The 12,732-nt window shown below is 32.8% G+C and overlaps 1 protein-coding gene and 1 long non-coding RNA gene across 3 annotated transcripts; one reads left to right on the forward strand and one right to left on the reverse strand.

Moving 5' to 3' along the window:
* Positions 1 to 80: 80 nt before the first annotated feature.
* On the reverse strand, positions 81 to 6,169 carry LOC110995450 (beta-1,4-galactosyltransferase 4-like). 2 transcript variants are annotated; one of them, XM_022262617.2, is made up of 7 exons: positions 5,977 to 6,169; positions 4,440 to 4,642; positions 3,491 to 3,520; positions 669 to 861; positions 499 to 603; positions 333 to 425; positions 81 to 249 (listed from the first exon to the last, which is right to left on the reverse strand). In XM_022262617.2, exons 1-7 carry the CDS (start codon positions 6,132 to 6,134, stop codon positions 126 to 128), a joined length of 906 nt encoding a protein of 301 aa, XP_022118309.2. In that variant the 5' UTR covers positions 6,135 to 6,169; the 3' UTR covers positions 81 to 125. The 2 variants fall into 2 exon arrangements, with proteins under 2 accessions (XP_022118309.2, XP_045488830.1); XM_045632874.1 differs by lacking the exon at positions 3,491 to 3,520.
* Positions 6,170 to 6,503: 334 nt separating this feature from the next.
* On the forward strand, positions 6,504 to 8,001 carry LOC123690101. Its single transcript, XR_006750907.1, has 2 exons — positions 6,504 to 6,643; positions 7,702 to 8,001. It is a non-coding gene; the product is annotated as an uncharacterized LOC123690101 (long non-coding RNA).
* The last annotated feature ends 4,731 nt before the right edge of the window (positions 8,002 to 12,732 follow it).

Here is a 12,732-nt window from a genome sequence, read left to right on the forward strand (position 1 = left end):
AAAGTCAGTACTATAGTGAAAAAGTCATGTTCTGAAATTAGCCACTCAAGTAATTTAATTCCTTCTTATGCATAGTTCTTTTAAAAGTGCTATTTCTAAGTAAAACAATTATTTTCACATATTGTTTATTCAACAATTGTTACCAATGTATAAAGTTGGTGATACTCTATGGACATTATTGTTAATTTAATGTCGTTTAGTCCTTCGTTTAATTTTTTTAGACTTGGTGTTGTTTGCTTTCTTCTTACGCTGTAAATGAACATATAGGCGTAAGTATTAAAGATGCTAATCTGAGTATTGGTGTTGTAAATTTAAACAAAAACGATACTCACGTTATATTATTTGTTTGCTTTAGATACGGTAAAGAAGAATATTTTCCTATTGGCGCCTTATTCGATTCTAATGAAATATTGGCTACGATCAATCTGAAATATGTTCGATTTCTAGTCATGAATTAGCCTTTGTTCCTAAAGCAATGGCATGTCAAAACAATTTTACCTTCGATACATATCTATGTAATCATCATCATCATTCCAAGCAAGATTTGAAAATCCGTTAGCTTTGGTAAATTTTTCCGGCTGAATAGAAATGGCACCACCAAATCTGATGAAAATAATAATTCAAGTGAACCTGCAGATATTATAATGATATTAATTATTTTATCCAACCTTGGAGGCATACGTTCATCAGCCACCAGTCTTTTAGGTCGGCTCCCACAACGGTACAGGTTCCTCGTATCTTCAGGAACCAAGTAAGGGTCATGGAATATGAAGCACATCCAACCCTCTGCTCGCTTCGTTTGAGCCACTTCGAAACCAATGTTATACAATTGACCGCGCTTGTATGGAGTCGTTGCGTTTACTAGAAAAATAAAAATTATGGCCCAAATAGTCAAGTATCAATAGGACAAATTCATTTTCTTTGATTAAGATTAAATTCAAGCTCATGGTCCCCGGTTAAAAGGGTTGAAAGAGTTTCCTTATTCGTTAAACTTAAAATATGACAGTTTTACATAAAAATAAAACCGATATTATGTGCCGAGAACGAAAACATACATCATTGTATAATGAAGAAGCAATGTATCTATTTAATGACATGGAATAAGTGATACCATGATGATCTTATGTTCCAAAATAAACGTGTTTTATTTATTTATTTTTTACCTACGTACAAAAGTACCATTATTATTCTTTGTTTGATTGAGATTAACAATTAACATAATAATATAAATTTCCTATAATCATAACAAGGTAATTCTATAATAACGCTGGTAAAATTGTATATCAGAGACGCAGATTTCTCTACGAGAGCCTATCTCGCGGCAGTAATGATCAAGGAATGTATTTGAAGATTTCCAATTACCCCGTGATAAAATTTCATCTATTGGTTGATTTGTGATCCAAACCAAAGAAACTACTGCTGTTCTAGAACTCCCTGGAGTTGCATAGATTCCAGTATCTTCCAGAAACATGCTCACCCAATTTCCGATTATGGTTCACGAAGCATTTATTTTACTGTTGATATCTTCGTTGAGGTCTTCATGTATTAGGTACTCATAGTAGGGCATATGTTTTATCGTGGTGTTTAAAAAGCTTCCATGTTAACTGGCGTCTTGAGTGTGTCCGTCTTAATTCCGAATGCCGGTGTAAAATAAATGTTATAACCACTTTCACGAAATGCAAATTTTTAATAAAGTAAGTTAAACCCTGAGGCTAATGCTAAAAGCAATACTGTGGCAGTTCTGATAGCCGTATCACATAAAGTGTCCCTAGGAGGGTTGGAAGAAAGCCTAGAGTTATCCGCGGGTCCAACGTGACGGAAGGTTTCACGACTTGAGGTTTAGCCACTAACCTCCTATTGCCCTGAGGGTGAGTTTAATAATAAATTTTGAAAATGTTTGTTGTTCTACAAACGGTTCTAGTGACCGCAAAAAGTTAAAACTGCCGTTTTGTGAACAAGGATGGTTGCATAGGGGATTTTTGGTTCACTTGAGTTGTCACACCATGACAGCCATCTTTTGATTGATAGGTGAACAAGGTGGAGTGACGCCAACTCTTCAAAAGTAGATATTTTTCCTGTGTGGACCAGTCTTTTATTTGGGCACTCTACCCTCAATTTTCCAAAGTTTGAGGGTCAATCCTTGTATTTATGGAGGATGCAGTGCAGTTGTCATAATATCTTGGTGTGTCTTTGATAGGTATTCCATTTCGTGTAGGTGATCTAGAGATATCTAGATTTTAGGCCCTGAAGCCAGAAACCGCGCGGCCAAATCAGGAGCCAAGGTGTGGTGTTGACCCTAGCCCAAAAGGAAGGCGCGTCATTTCATGTAACTGTCCTTTAGCCGGTGTCTGTGGCCGATTCTTAAGAAAAGTCGGTATAATCTTACTGCCGGTAGATGGAAAAAGTGCACGCGACGAAAGTACAACCTAGCTGGTAAAGATAAGTATGAAGTTGAGGCGATTACAGCACCATCTATTGTATGTATTTAAAAGGAACTATTTCAGTCGGTATGTATCGCACTTCATGGCTATTATAGTAAGTATATTGCTTCTTTATTATACAATGCTGTATGTTTTCCGAAGGCCCATCAATAGCTAAATAATATTGTGTCTCGTTTTATCATTTTCAAAGGGACTCGAGAGCGATAAGAATAAAAAATTCTGATATAGAATTGGAATTGGAAATAGTTTTTACATTTCCCTGCATAATGTTTTAATATTAAAATATATGATTTGACTAACATTTGCTGATTACAAATATCTGGTAGGCAAGTTGTTGTTTCATCAAAAATGGATGCATGTAATATAGAAAACTTGTTAAATATTTTCGCATATGTCTGTAAAAGATATTTTTTAACAAAGGTTGAAGGTTCCTTTTAAGAGCCAGTCATATTTTTCTATATAACCAAGAACCTAGTTTTAATATCCAGCCAATAAAAACTTATTTCCTCGAATTAAAATCAAGAAAGCGGGCCAGCGGTTAAACTTTATCACTTAAACTAAAAAAAAAAATTGACAGCGTGTGTCAGGCACAGGAGGCTGATCACCTACTTGCCTATCAGATTCAGAAATCTGAGGCCCAGACCTAAAAAGGTTGCCGCTACTGATTTTTTTATTCTTTTTAATAATATTTTACGTGTCAATATCAATCTTATATTTCAATAATTAGACAGGCATACATCCGCGTTATATAGTGAACGATTTATCTGTCAAATCTTATGGGCATTAACTTTTTGACAGATGGGAGAATTCGAATTTCGAACATAAAAGAGTCACCCCTATTGGCCTAGGCTAGTCTATAAGCAAGTTGTAGCCATAGATATATTTAGAAATTACATATCTATAAAATAGAGTCTATACTCTATAATAATACTTATTAGTCTCATGCAGTGGTACAATTATTGCGGCGTTTTGTCTCGCAATACACGCAGAGGGTGAGTGTATACCGCCCACCACGATATCAATATGCATATTTTCAATACCATACAAACCAATAATTGATTTATCACCCGGCACAGGTCCTGAAAATGGTTTTTATTAAAAAGTGCACACATCTATACGCTATAGATGAAGTTTAAATAAATTACGTGCGTAGAAAGCAGACATGTCAGAAGTGAAATTTCTTTGTAAATTAATTATTATTAAGGTAAAAGCCCCTTTTTTACACACTGTATACGTGCTAATGATATTATAAATAAAAAATCTACGTTTACTGAACAAGACGTTATGCAACAGAATTTCCATCTAAAGTTCTTATATTAGGCAACTACTAAACGAATATATCAATGTATTATTGTATCGTGTATTTTTTCTCGATCTCCCTTTCTCTCTCTCTCTCAATCGCTCTTCCTTTTCCTCGACACAAACGCTGCACATTTTCGTGACGTTCCGTAAAACTTTTACCCTTATTCGCCTAAAGTTTCTGTAGTGTTATGACTTTGTCTAATACGTCAAAAAAGGTTGTGTGACGATATTTTAATAACATGATTTCGACGTCTGATATCGAACACCAATTAAGTTTACATACTAGGCAATGAAATGTGTAATTTAAAAAAAAAAAAAAATTGTGAGATAGTAAAAGTCCCTAGACACGATGGCAGGGGAGTAAGTAAATAATAATAAAAAAAGTTTGTATACTATTATTATTAATAATGTATATTCAGATACTCAACACTAGGTTTGGTATTATTGGTATAATATTAATTTAAGAGTGAATAAATGACTTTCAGCAAATTCATTATTGTTTAGATGATTATGAAGCCAAAATAAAAAATACTTTTTAATTATATTCTAACAAATCCGGTGTAACTTTTTAATACTTAAACAGAATTAAAAACTTTACGCCGGATTAATTAACCTTTTCCTATAATAATAGGAAAAGCTACGCTAATAAGCGTACTTGCTTCCGGTGTATTAATTACGTAAAAATAAAATTATTACCAAGATGGGGCGGAACCCTTGGACACAATTCAATCTTTTCGTTTTCATAATTTTGAAAATAATCTAAAAGCCCGTCTTTAAGTTCTCTATTCGTTACATTTTTGGAATTTTCCCTGGTAACATTTTTAACACAGCTAAGAGTATTTTGTAAAACTTTCTTGTTCCAGTCTATATTTATTGTTACCAGCTGAGAATCTTCAGTTCTGAAATATTTTTAATCATGGGTTAGGTTAATCTTGTACAAACTAGAGTTTGGGGCATAAAACTTGATTTTTTTAATAGAAATCTGCAAACGGGCAGGAGGCTCACCTGATGTTAAGTGCCCATGGACACTCCATGCCAGAGGGCTCGCGAGTGCGTTGCCGGCCTTTTATGAATTGATTTGGAAATACTTCAGTGGGCAAGCTGGCAAGCATTGTTTGAACCCCAAGCCTGACAATGACTATGTATGTACTACGTTTTGTGTTTTTTATAATTTAACGTCCTGACGGACATTTAAACAAACTATGTGCATTGTATAGTTTGTACTTCTACAAAATATATACTAATAATAATCTTATGTCAAGGCCTAAGGGCTATAGTTCCATACCTACGTATTAGGTATATATGTAATTTACGTTACCATCTGATATAATAGCAATTTTTAATAATAATTATAATAAATCATTTATTTGCAAGTAAAATGGTTCCATGAATCCAGATTGATTAATTATAAAATAAAAAATTAGGTATTACTTACCTACTTAATAGTTAGCAAGCGTTGTTAACCTAAAGCTATTTTACTTTTAAAGTGTTTTGATGTCAATAACTTAGGTTTACGTTGTCTTTAAATTGTTGTATAAGTACCAAAATTCGCACATGCAGCCATATAAAAATATGCATGTAGTACTACTACTATTTTTTACATATTAATTATATAAATTAATCAACGTAAAAATATTCCTCGTAGGATATAAATTCATTCATTCAGTTTGGCTAACATAAAAACTATGCCTTCTTTCTAAATTTGTGGACAGCGTTGATTTGTTTATTACACATTAACTACATACAATCATTTACACGCATTTTCATAAACGTTAATTAGAATAAATGTTTTGTCATGTTTATTTATTACGAAGACACGAAACTGAATCATTTATTAGCTTATAGGAAATATGTCTATATATAGGAAAACATTTAATATACTTAAAAAACAATCGGAATACAATTTTGAGGTCTGGAGGGGCAATAAAAGAGTGGAGGCCCTATGGTCCGAATTATTTTCCAAAAAGATTAAAAAAAACAATATTGTCGAGTTTAACGTTCTTAGGTGCACCTTGTGATACCTATAAGAATAAATGATTTTAGGCTTATTGTAAAAGTAAGCTATATTTAATTACTATAGAATCCCCCATACATGATATTGGTTCCATACATTGGTTCCAGCCCCATAAACTTTAGTGTTAATTTTGACCTAATATAAAATAGTAGGACGTTTTTCGTCTTAATACTACATTTCTATTTTATAATGGACCGTAAAATTCTCTTAAAGACTTACTCGTTTATATATAAATCATTTTTCATTTTAAAATTTCCGCCATTTTCATTCCTTATGATGTAGTTAATTGTATATGAAGTGTGGTACATAAAACTTAATATCGCAGCAATTACAAATATAAATACGATTCGCCGAGATTTATAGTGTGTTTGAGACATTTTTCTTCTCAGATGAATTATTATTCAAAATTAAGCAATTATATTACAATATAGTGTCTTCATAAAATTGTATATGTCAAAGGTAAAATGTAAAGTGTCTATTGTCAATGACAATAGACACTTTACATGAATGTTTGATATGACCTTACGCGTATACTCTGTGTTAATTAAGTCACCATAAAAAAATATATAAAATTATACATAAGTTAAAAATTACAATAATTAAAACTGTACGTATTCAGTAATATAAAATAATTATTTATGTTATAAATAAATATTACAATTAATATATGGTAAAAAGTATCTTAGCACAAATTTAACAATATGTTTCTAACGATAGAGGGTAGTTTTAATTTTGCGTCAATTAAGTCAAGTGTCAAACGTATCGTAACACATTGTGCATTTTTATTAGTTCTACAAAATTATTTAAGTATGCCGAAATACTATAGGTTCCGACCAAATACACGACCAAGAAACTTAAAAAGGAAAGAACGAGAAGTCATGGAAGAGTAAGTACCGAACAATAATTCTAAATAATATTTTAAAATAACAGAACGTAAACGTGAGTACTACAATTATAAAACTTCATTAGAGGAATGCTAATTTAATTTAAATTTTGTGCATAACTCGGCAGTTTCGAGGTATTTCTCATGACCACGCCTGATGGCAACGAAGTTTTTTTTTTGTTATACATACACGATCTCTAGTAGTTTTAATGTAATTTACAAAGTATTAGACATAAATAGAACATTGCTAAGACAGCGAGTTCTTATATAGCATTTCACGTATGTTTTAAATACTATATTTCAAATATCCTGACTAGAAATTGTGCTTCAGAATATGTGTATCTCATTTTAATTCATTGCGAAATGCTTTTGTTATCAAATATAATCTTTAAAATAGTAAGTATCATTGCCTAATACATATAAAACTGAAGTCACAACCTACTTACGTCCATTTTAAATCGACATAAAAGGTACGAAAATTATTAATATGGCGTGTTTATTTCTAATAGTTTTAAGAACTGTTATACCATGTTAGTTTAATTACATTGTTGATAAAGCTCGCGATAATATTGGGACTCAATACGATTTAAAATCTAATATAATTAATATACTGAAATGTTGTTTATCCTTTCTATGGAAAGTGGCAAACGAGCACGCACATACAAATATGCTTACCGCCCATGGACACCCGCAAAGACAAGAGGTGTGCAGGATGTTCGCGCTCTTCTCTTGAATACCACAATTGACAGCTACCAGAAAGTGGAGGGCCGCAGTAAGGCCCTTTGTGGAACCAGCTGCCCACTAAAGTATTTCCGAACCAATTCGACTTAGGGTCCTTCAAGAAAAGAGCGTACCAATTCTTAGGCCGGTAACGCACTCGCGAGCTCTCTGGCATTGAGTGTCCATGGTTGGTGGTATCACTTAACATCAGGTGAGCATCCTGCCCGTTTGCCCCCAGTTGTTTAAAAATGTGTAGAAAATTAAAGCAAAAATATAAAAAAATACACCAAATGTCCAACCTTGAATCTATGATTTTATGATACTATAAAAAAAAATTTCAGACGCTTGTTTGGAGTACACAAGGAGTGGATTGACTTGATACCAACACCAGTGAAATGTTGGTACCTTCGACGCATTGCTTGGCGCCACCCGCTTTATACTTACGTTGCACTCTGCAAAAGCTATTTATGGTCTATCTATATGCAATGCGAATTGGTAATCGTTCTGTGACGCCCGATTAAGATTCTTCGGTCTTTTGATCGATTATATGTATATTGTCAATGTCTAAATCTACACTGTTTTGGTAGGAAAATTGTATGTTTTGACAATTGACTTGGAAATATATTTTTTATAAAATGTAATTGGTTTTTTATTAGTATGCTCTGTATGTTACGAGACACTCGGACTAACTATAAAATTTTTCTAAAAATCTGCCTTCGTGACTTTTTTTCTTTACTACAAATTTGTACAACGATGGTATTGTATACAGTAATTATGCTTTGGGCCAATGCGACTCTCATCCTTGAGATTGTACTGTTGCAACCCAACAAATTTATCGATTTTTATTTCTATACCCAGAGTATCGAGAAATCTATCTAGGAAAGCATTTAATATACGAGACAAACAGGCACGAGGCCCATGGATACTTAATGCTCAATGCACGCGATTGCGTTGCCGTCTTTTTAAGAATTTCTTGAAGGACATATTTATGATATTCAGCATATTTATTTAGCATATTCAGAAACCAAAATACCTAAGAAAAAATCAACGCTTCATTAGGGCGTTATAAGGCATCGAATATTGATCGAAAATCAACAAACAATAGACAATTATTTGATTTTATTTCATCATTATTCGTCTACAAATTGAGAAAATTTCCATTGAATAGGGAGAAAATATGGCGGCCACCGTTAATTTAATTGAGTGCTAGTAAACAGCGGGAAAAACTGCAAAAAGACGTAAATGCAAACACTGAGGCATATCGATTTAATCTCTCCGATAGGAGGCTTAAAAGGCTTGTATAGTGTGTATGTTAAAACTAGCTAAGTACTTACGGAAAATTCCACTTACCGAGCAAGGTATATTCAGTGTAGCGTGCCTCAAGAATAAAGCATAAAACGTTCATAGAGAAACAAAATAATGGGACAAACCTGTTGTTCATAGAGAAACAAACCCATCTCTATCTCAATCCATTTTTTGACTATCTAAAATAGATATCTGAATCCAAAGGTTGTAAAAATCGACGGATTGTAATAGCCATCTGTCGATACAAGCTATCCATGGTAGGATCGGATCGGAATCTATGGATAGAGCTTTGTATGAAAATTACAGTTCATCTGTGCCAATATCCTATCTTAAATTTTTTAACAGTTTGTTTGACGATAGAAATAATGTGCATAGGACATAGATGTATGCCGAGTTGTACTGTAATGTTAAATTTTTCAGCTAAGCAATTGCATTCTATCCCTCGCCAAAAATGGATTGTCCTCGTAGAGTTTGGTAGAAAGAATATCGATCGACTGTCACGGTCTGACAATCCACAATCTCAGATGGTTCTCTATCCGAGATTGTGGATAAATTATTAGGTTCGGGTGTTAGTTATATGGTTCTATATAGCTATTTCATAATGGCAGTCGATTTAAAGCTTAGTTAATGATGCATTTTTTTAATCACGCGGCATGGTATAATCATTTGATCATTTGATAGTGACATAGATCGATCAATAAAAAACCTTTTAATTATCAAAAACCCCGCAAAGGTTTCTTAAAATCCCAATCAAAACTCATACAATGTTGATTTATAAGTCAAATCACTTGAAATTCCTTCCCATCTTTATAAAATCAACTTCAATTTTCTGAAAAAGAAAATAATAGTGAAGAGATTAGAAAATGTTTTGACTTTACTCGATTACGACACTGTTATAATTGATATTTCGGCTATATTCTGGGATAATGGTCAGCCAAAATTGGTTTAGCACAAGGCACCATTTTAATCGAATCTGTGACCCAAATATTGCGATATTTTTAAGGAATTTGGCGCATGTCCAAACTGCAAATAATGCGACTGCAATTGCATAATCTCTATATAAAATACTCTCGTCACAATGATCGTTCCCATACTCCTCCGAAACCCCTCTACCGATTTCTATGAAATTTTATGCAAAATCAGTAAGTCTGCGAATGGGCTACTATCTTTAAAATCCTTAGGTGAAATTGCTGTCTATAAAAAACATTTTTTTGAGAACAATTTTTTAATATACAGCAAAAAAATATATACAATTCTTAATTTTAATGTAGGGTACATTCCTAGGCCATTAAGACCTCTACGCCCTTGACTTGCGAACTGGTTGTAAATGTAAATTTACAATTAATTTAATTTGTTTTTCTTGACGTTCATACGTGTACATGTACGTTTACCTATATGAATAAAGATATTTTGATTTGTTTGTTTTCATACCGGAAAACCGAAAAGTGTCTGGGGTAGCATAGCAAAATGTTTCATATTTATATGAACTGAAAAGGTAGGCTAGGCCAATGCTTTAATAGAAGAAAGAAACTTCGAGACATTTGTCTAAATGACTATGATTAAATCACTTGCAAACTCATTTCTCAGAACGCGGTGGTCCATTACGAGTCTCCGGACATTCGCAGAGCTAATGATGTAAGGTCACAAGTAAAATCGATCATTTACAAAAGAATGTTAGCCGCTATTTTACATTCACACAGATTCTGTGCCATATATAAATGATATTTAGTTAGTTTCAGCGTTTCTAATTCCGCCATGATAATTCTGATGCAAAGCTTCACTTGGTCTTACACATTAAGTGATCTTTTCTCGGGTCCGAGTAAAGTGGGGTCATAGTAGCGGTGCCGCCTCGGATCCGTGCAAGCGTCCTGTTAGTTTTTTAAAACATGGCCATTCTTAGCTCTCGGATCCGAGAATTTGGCAATGTTTTTTTTTTTTCATAAAAATAATAATATACATTCATATTTTGGTTATGTTACATCAAAGTTTTGGTTTCCAACTATTACTTTGTTGTTATTGTTAAAGCATTCAATGTGTTGACAGCGTGGTTGTCGATGGATAAATTATGAAACCAATCTTAGAAATGGAAGTATCAATTGAATTATTAAAAAGTTAATAAAAACGATATATTTGGGTTGAATCAATCCTAAGGAAGTAAGCCTCCATCTCAGTATATATGCTTCTTATTTACTTAATCCCCTTTTGTGTGTAAACAGTCAAATAGAAAGGATATTAAACCACATTCAAGCCATTGGCCTTTTATGAAAACCGCAAATGTGTGTAATAAATTTGATTCGACATTCCCATTTGAGATCAATTCAGATAGTATGTTTAGGTCGAAGGATAAAACGACAAAAGGGGATTATTTTTCAATAATAATTGGTTTAGTTAATCTAGTAGAATGTGGTTTTATATATTAAATAAAAAAATCTTGAGGATACGTATCAGAGGCTATGTCTGTGTAAGATACAATGTAGAACTGAATAAACGTGAGAAAAAAAAATTTTTTGTATGGAATTAATAAGGAAAAAATATTAAAATTAATTAGGAACAAAAAGTATTTTTTTTAATATAATATACTTAAGTGAGTGTATCATTAGGTGACATTTTTGTGCATGTATCTCTAAAAAATAACAATTCTGTATCACTTGTGTGTCATGTGACACAGAATTGCGTCGTTGTTATCCCAGATTACGGATCTTAGTCATTTAAACTCAAACTCTTTTGAGTTTGAATGACTAAGATCCGTAATCTTTATTCATGTATCTTTATTCATATAGGTAAACATGTACACTTATGAACTTTAAAAAAAACAAATTAAATTAATTTTAAATTTACATTTACAACCAGTTCGCAAGTCAAGGGCGTATAGCGGGTAAGAAGAACTGGCAAGAAACTTTCCGCCACTCTTTTCAATCGCCAAGTTTTTAATACAAATTGTTTGAACTGGAGCAAATCAATCCCAAGGATTAGGATCATTTAAGTATTCGTCACATTTATAAATGGCTTTATTAATTAATTTACTTTTAACAAGGGCTTTGAATTTATTTACTGATAGTTCTCTAATTTCGCTTGGAAGTTTGTTGTAAAAACGAATACGATTTCCATATAAGGAGTGGTTTATCTTCTGGAGCCTGGTTGGTCGCTCACTCATATTAGTTCTATTACGCGTATTATACTGGTGAAAGTCACCATTTGTTTTAAAATCGTTTAAGTTTTTTTTTATATACAACAAGGCAAGTTATATAATGTTTTGTCACGTTGATCAGTTCACATTAACACGTTCGTTAAAAAGCACATTCAATAACACGCTTATGAAAAGGGGTACAATATAAAATACCATTAAAATATACCGAAAATTCCTTGCAAAGTTGTAAGTACTCCAAATTAAGATTTTTACACCGATCTCGAACAAATTCCACGTTATATAAATGTCTTCAGGCAAAGGCTGGTATGCTCGAACGCGATACTAAAAGTACAAAGAAAAATCTAGAGAAGATAGCCAAGTGAATATTTCCATTCAAAATGTGTTGTTTGGTTTCCTGAGTCAGTCCTGAGCTGGTCTTTTGTCTGTGTACACCTTAAACTGAAAATTAAAGACTTAATTATGATATTTATTTTTAATAGTGTTTATATATGAAATAGCGCAGAAGGGAGCTGGGTACGCAAAATCTACTTACAGAGTTTTTGCTTCATAAGGTTTAATAATTTCTCAATATTTATGGATGACGGCTCAATCGTAAAAAACCGGCGTCACTAGCATACTTGACTCAAAGCGAATAAGATAAGCCAAAAATAAAACTTTTCGGAATACGATTCGGGTTTGCTTTCGAAAAAGTTAATTCGTCCACGAACTGACATGAAACATTTCTGGATTACATTTTTTGGATCTGGATCTGGATTACATATTTCGTTGCTTTCTTTATCAGGACTCGGCTGATACGTGTGGATCCCAATTTGTTAATATGACATGCTTAGTTTGTAATTAATAATTTAGTGAGTTAATTTGTTTACTTTAATCCTAACGAAAAACAATCCAACTAAGTTTCTTGGTTGTGATTAGTTTT

The sequence above is a fragment of the Pieris rapae genome, chromosome 21, assembly GCF_905147795.1.
Source record: "Pieris rapae chromosome 21, ilPieRapa1.1, whole genome shotgun sequence".
NCBI classification, from domain to species: Eukaryota; Metazoa; Arthropoda; class Insecta; order Lepidoptera; family Pieridae; genus Pieris; species Pieris rapae.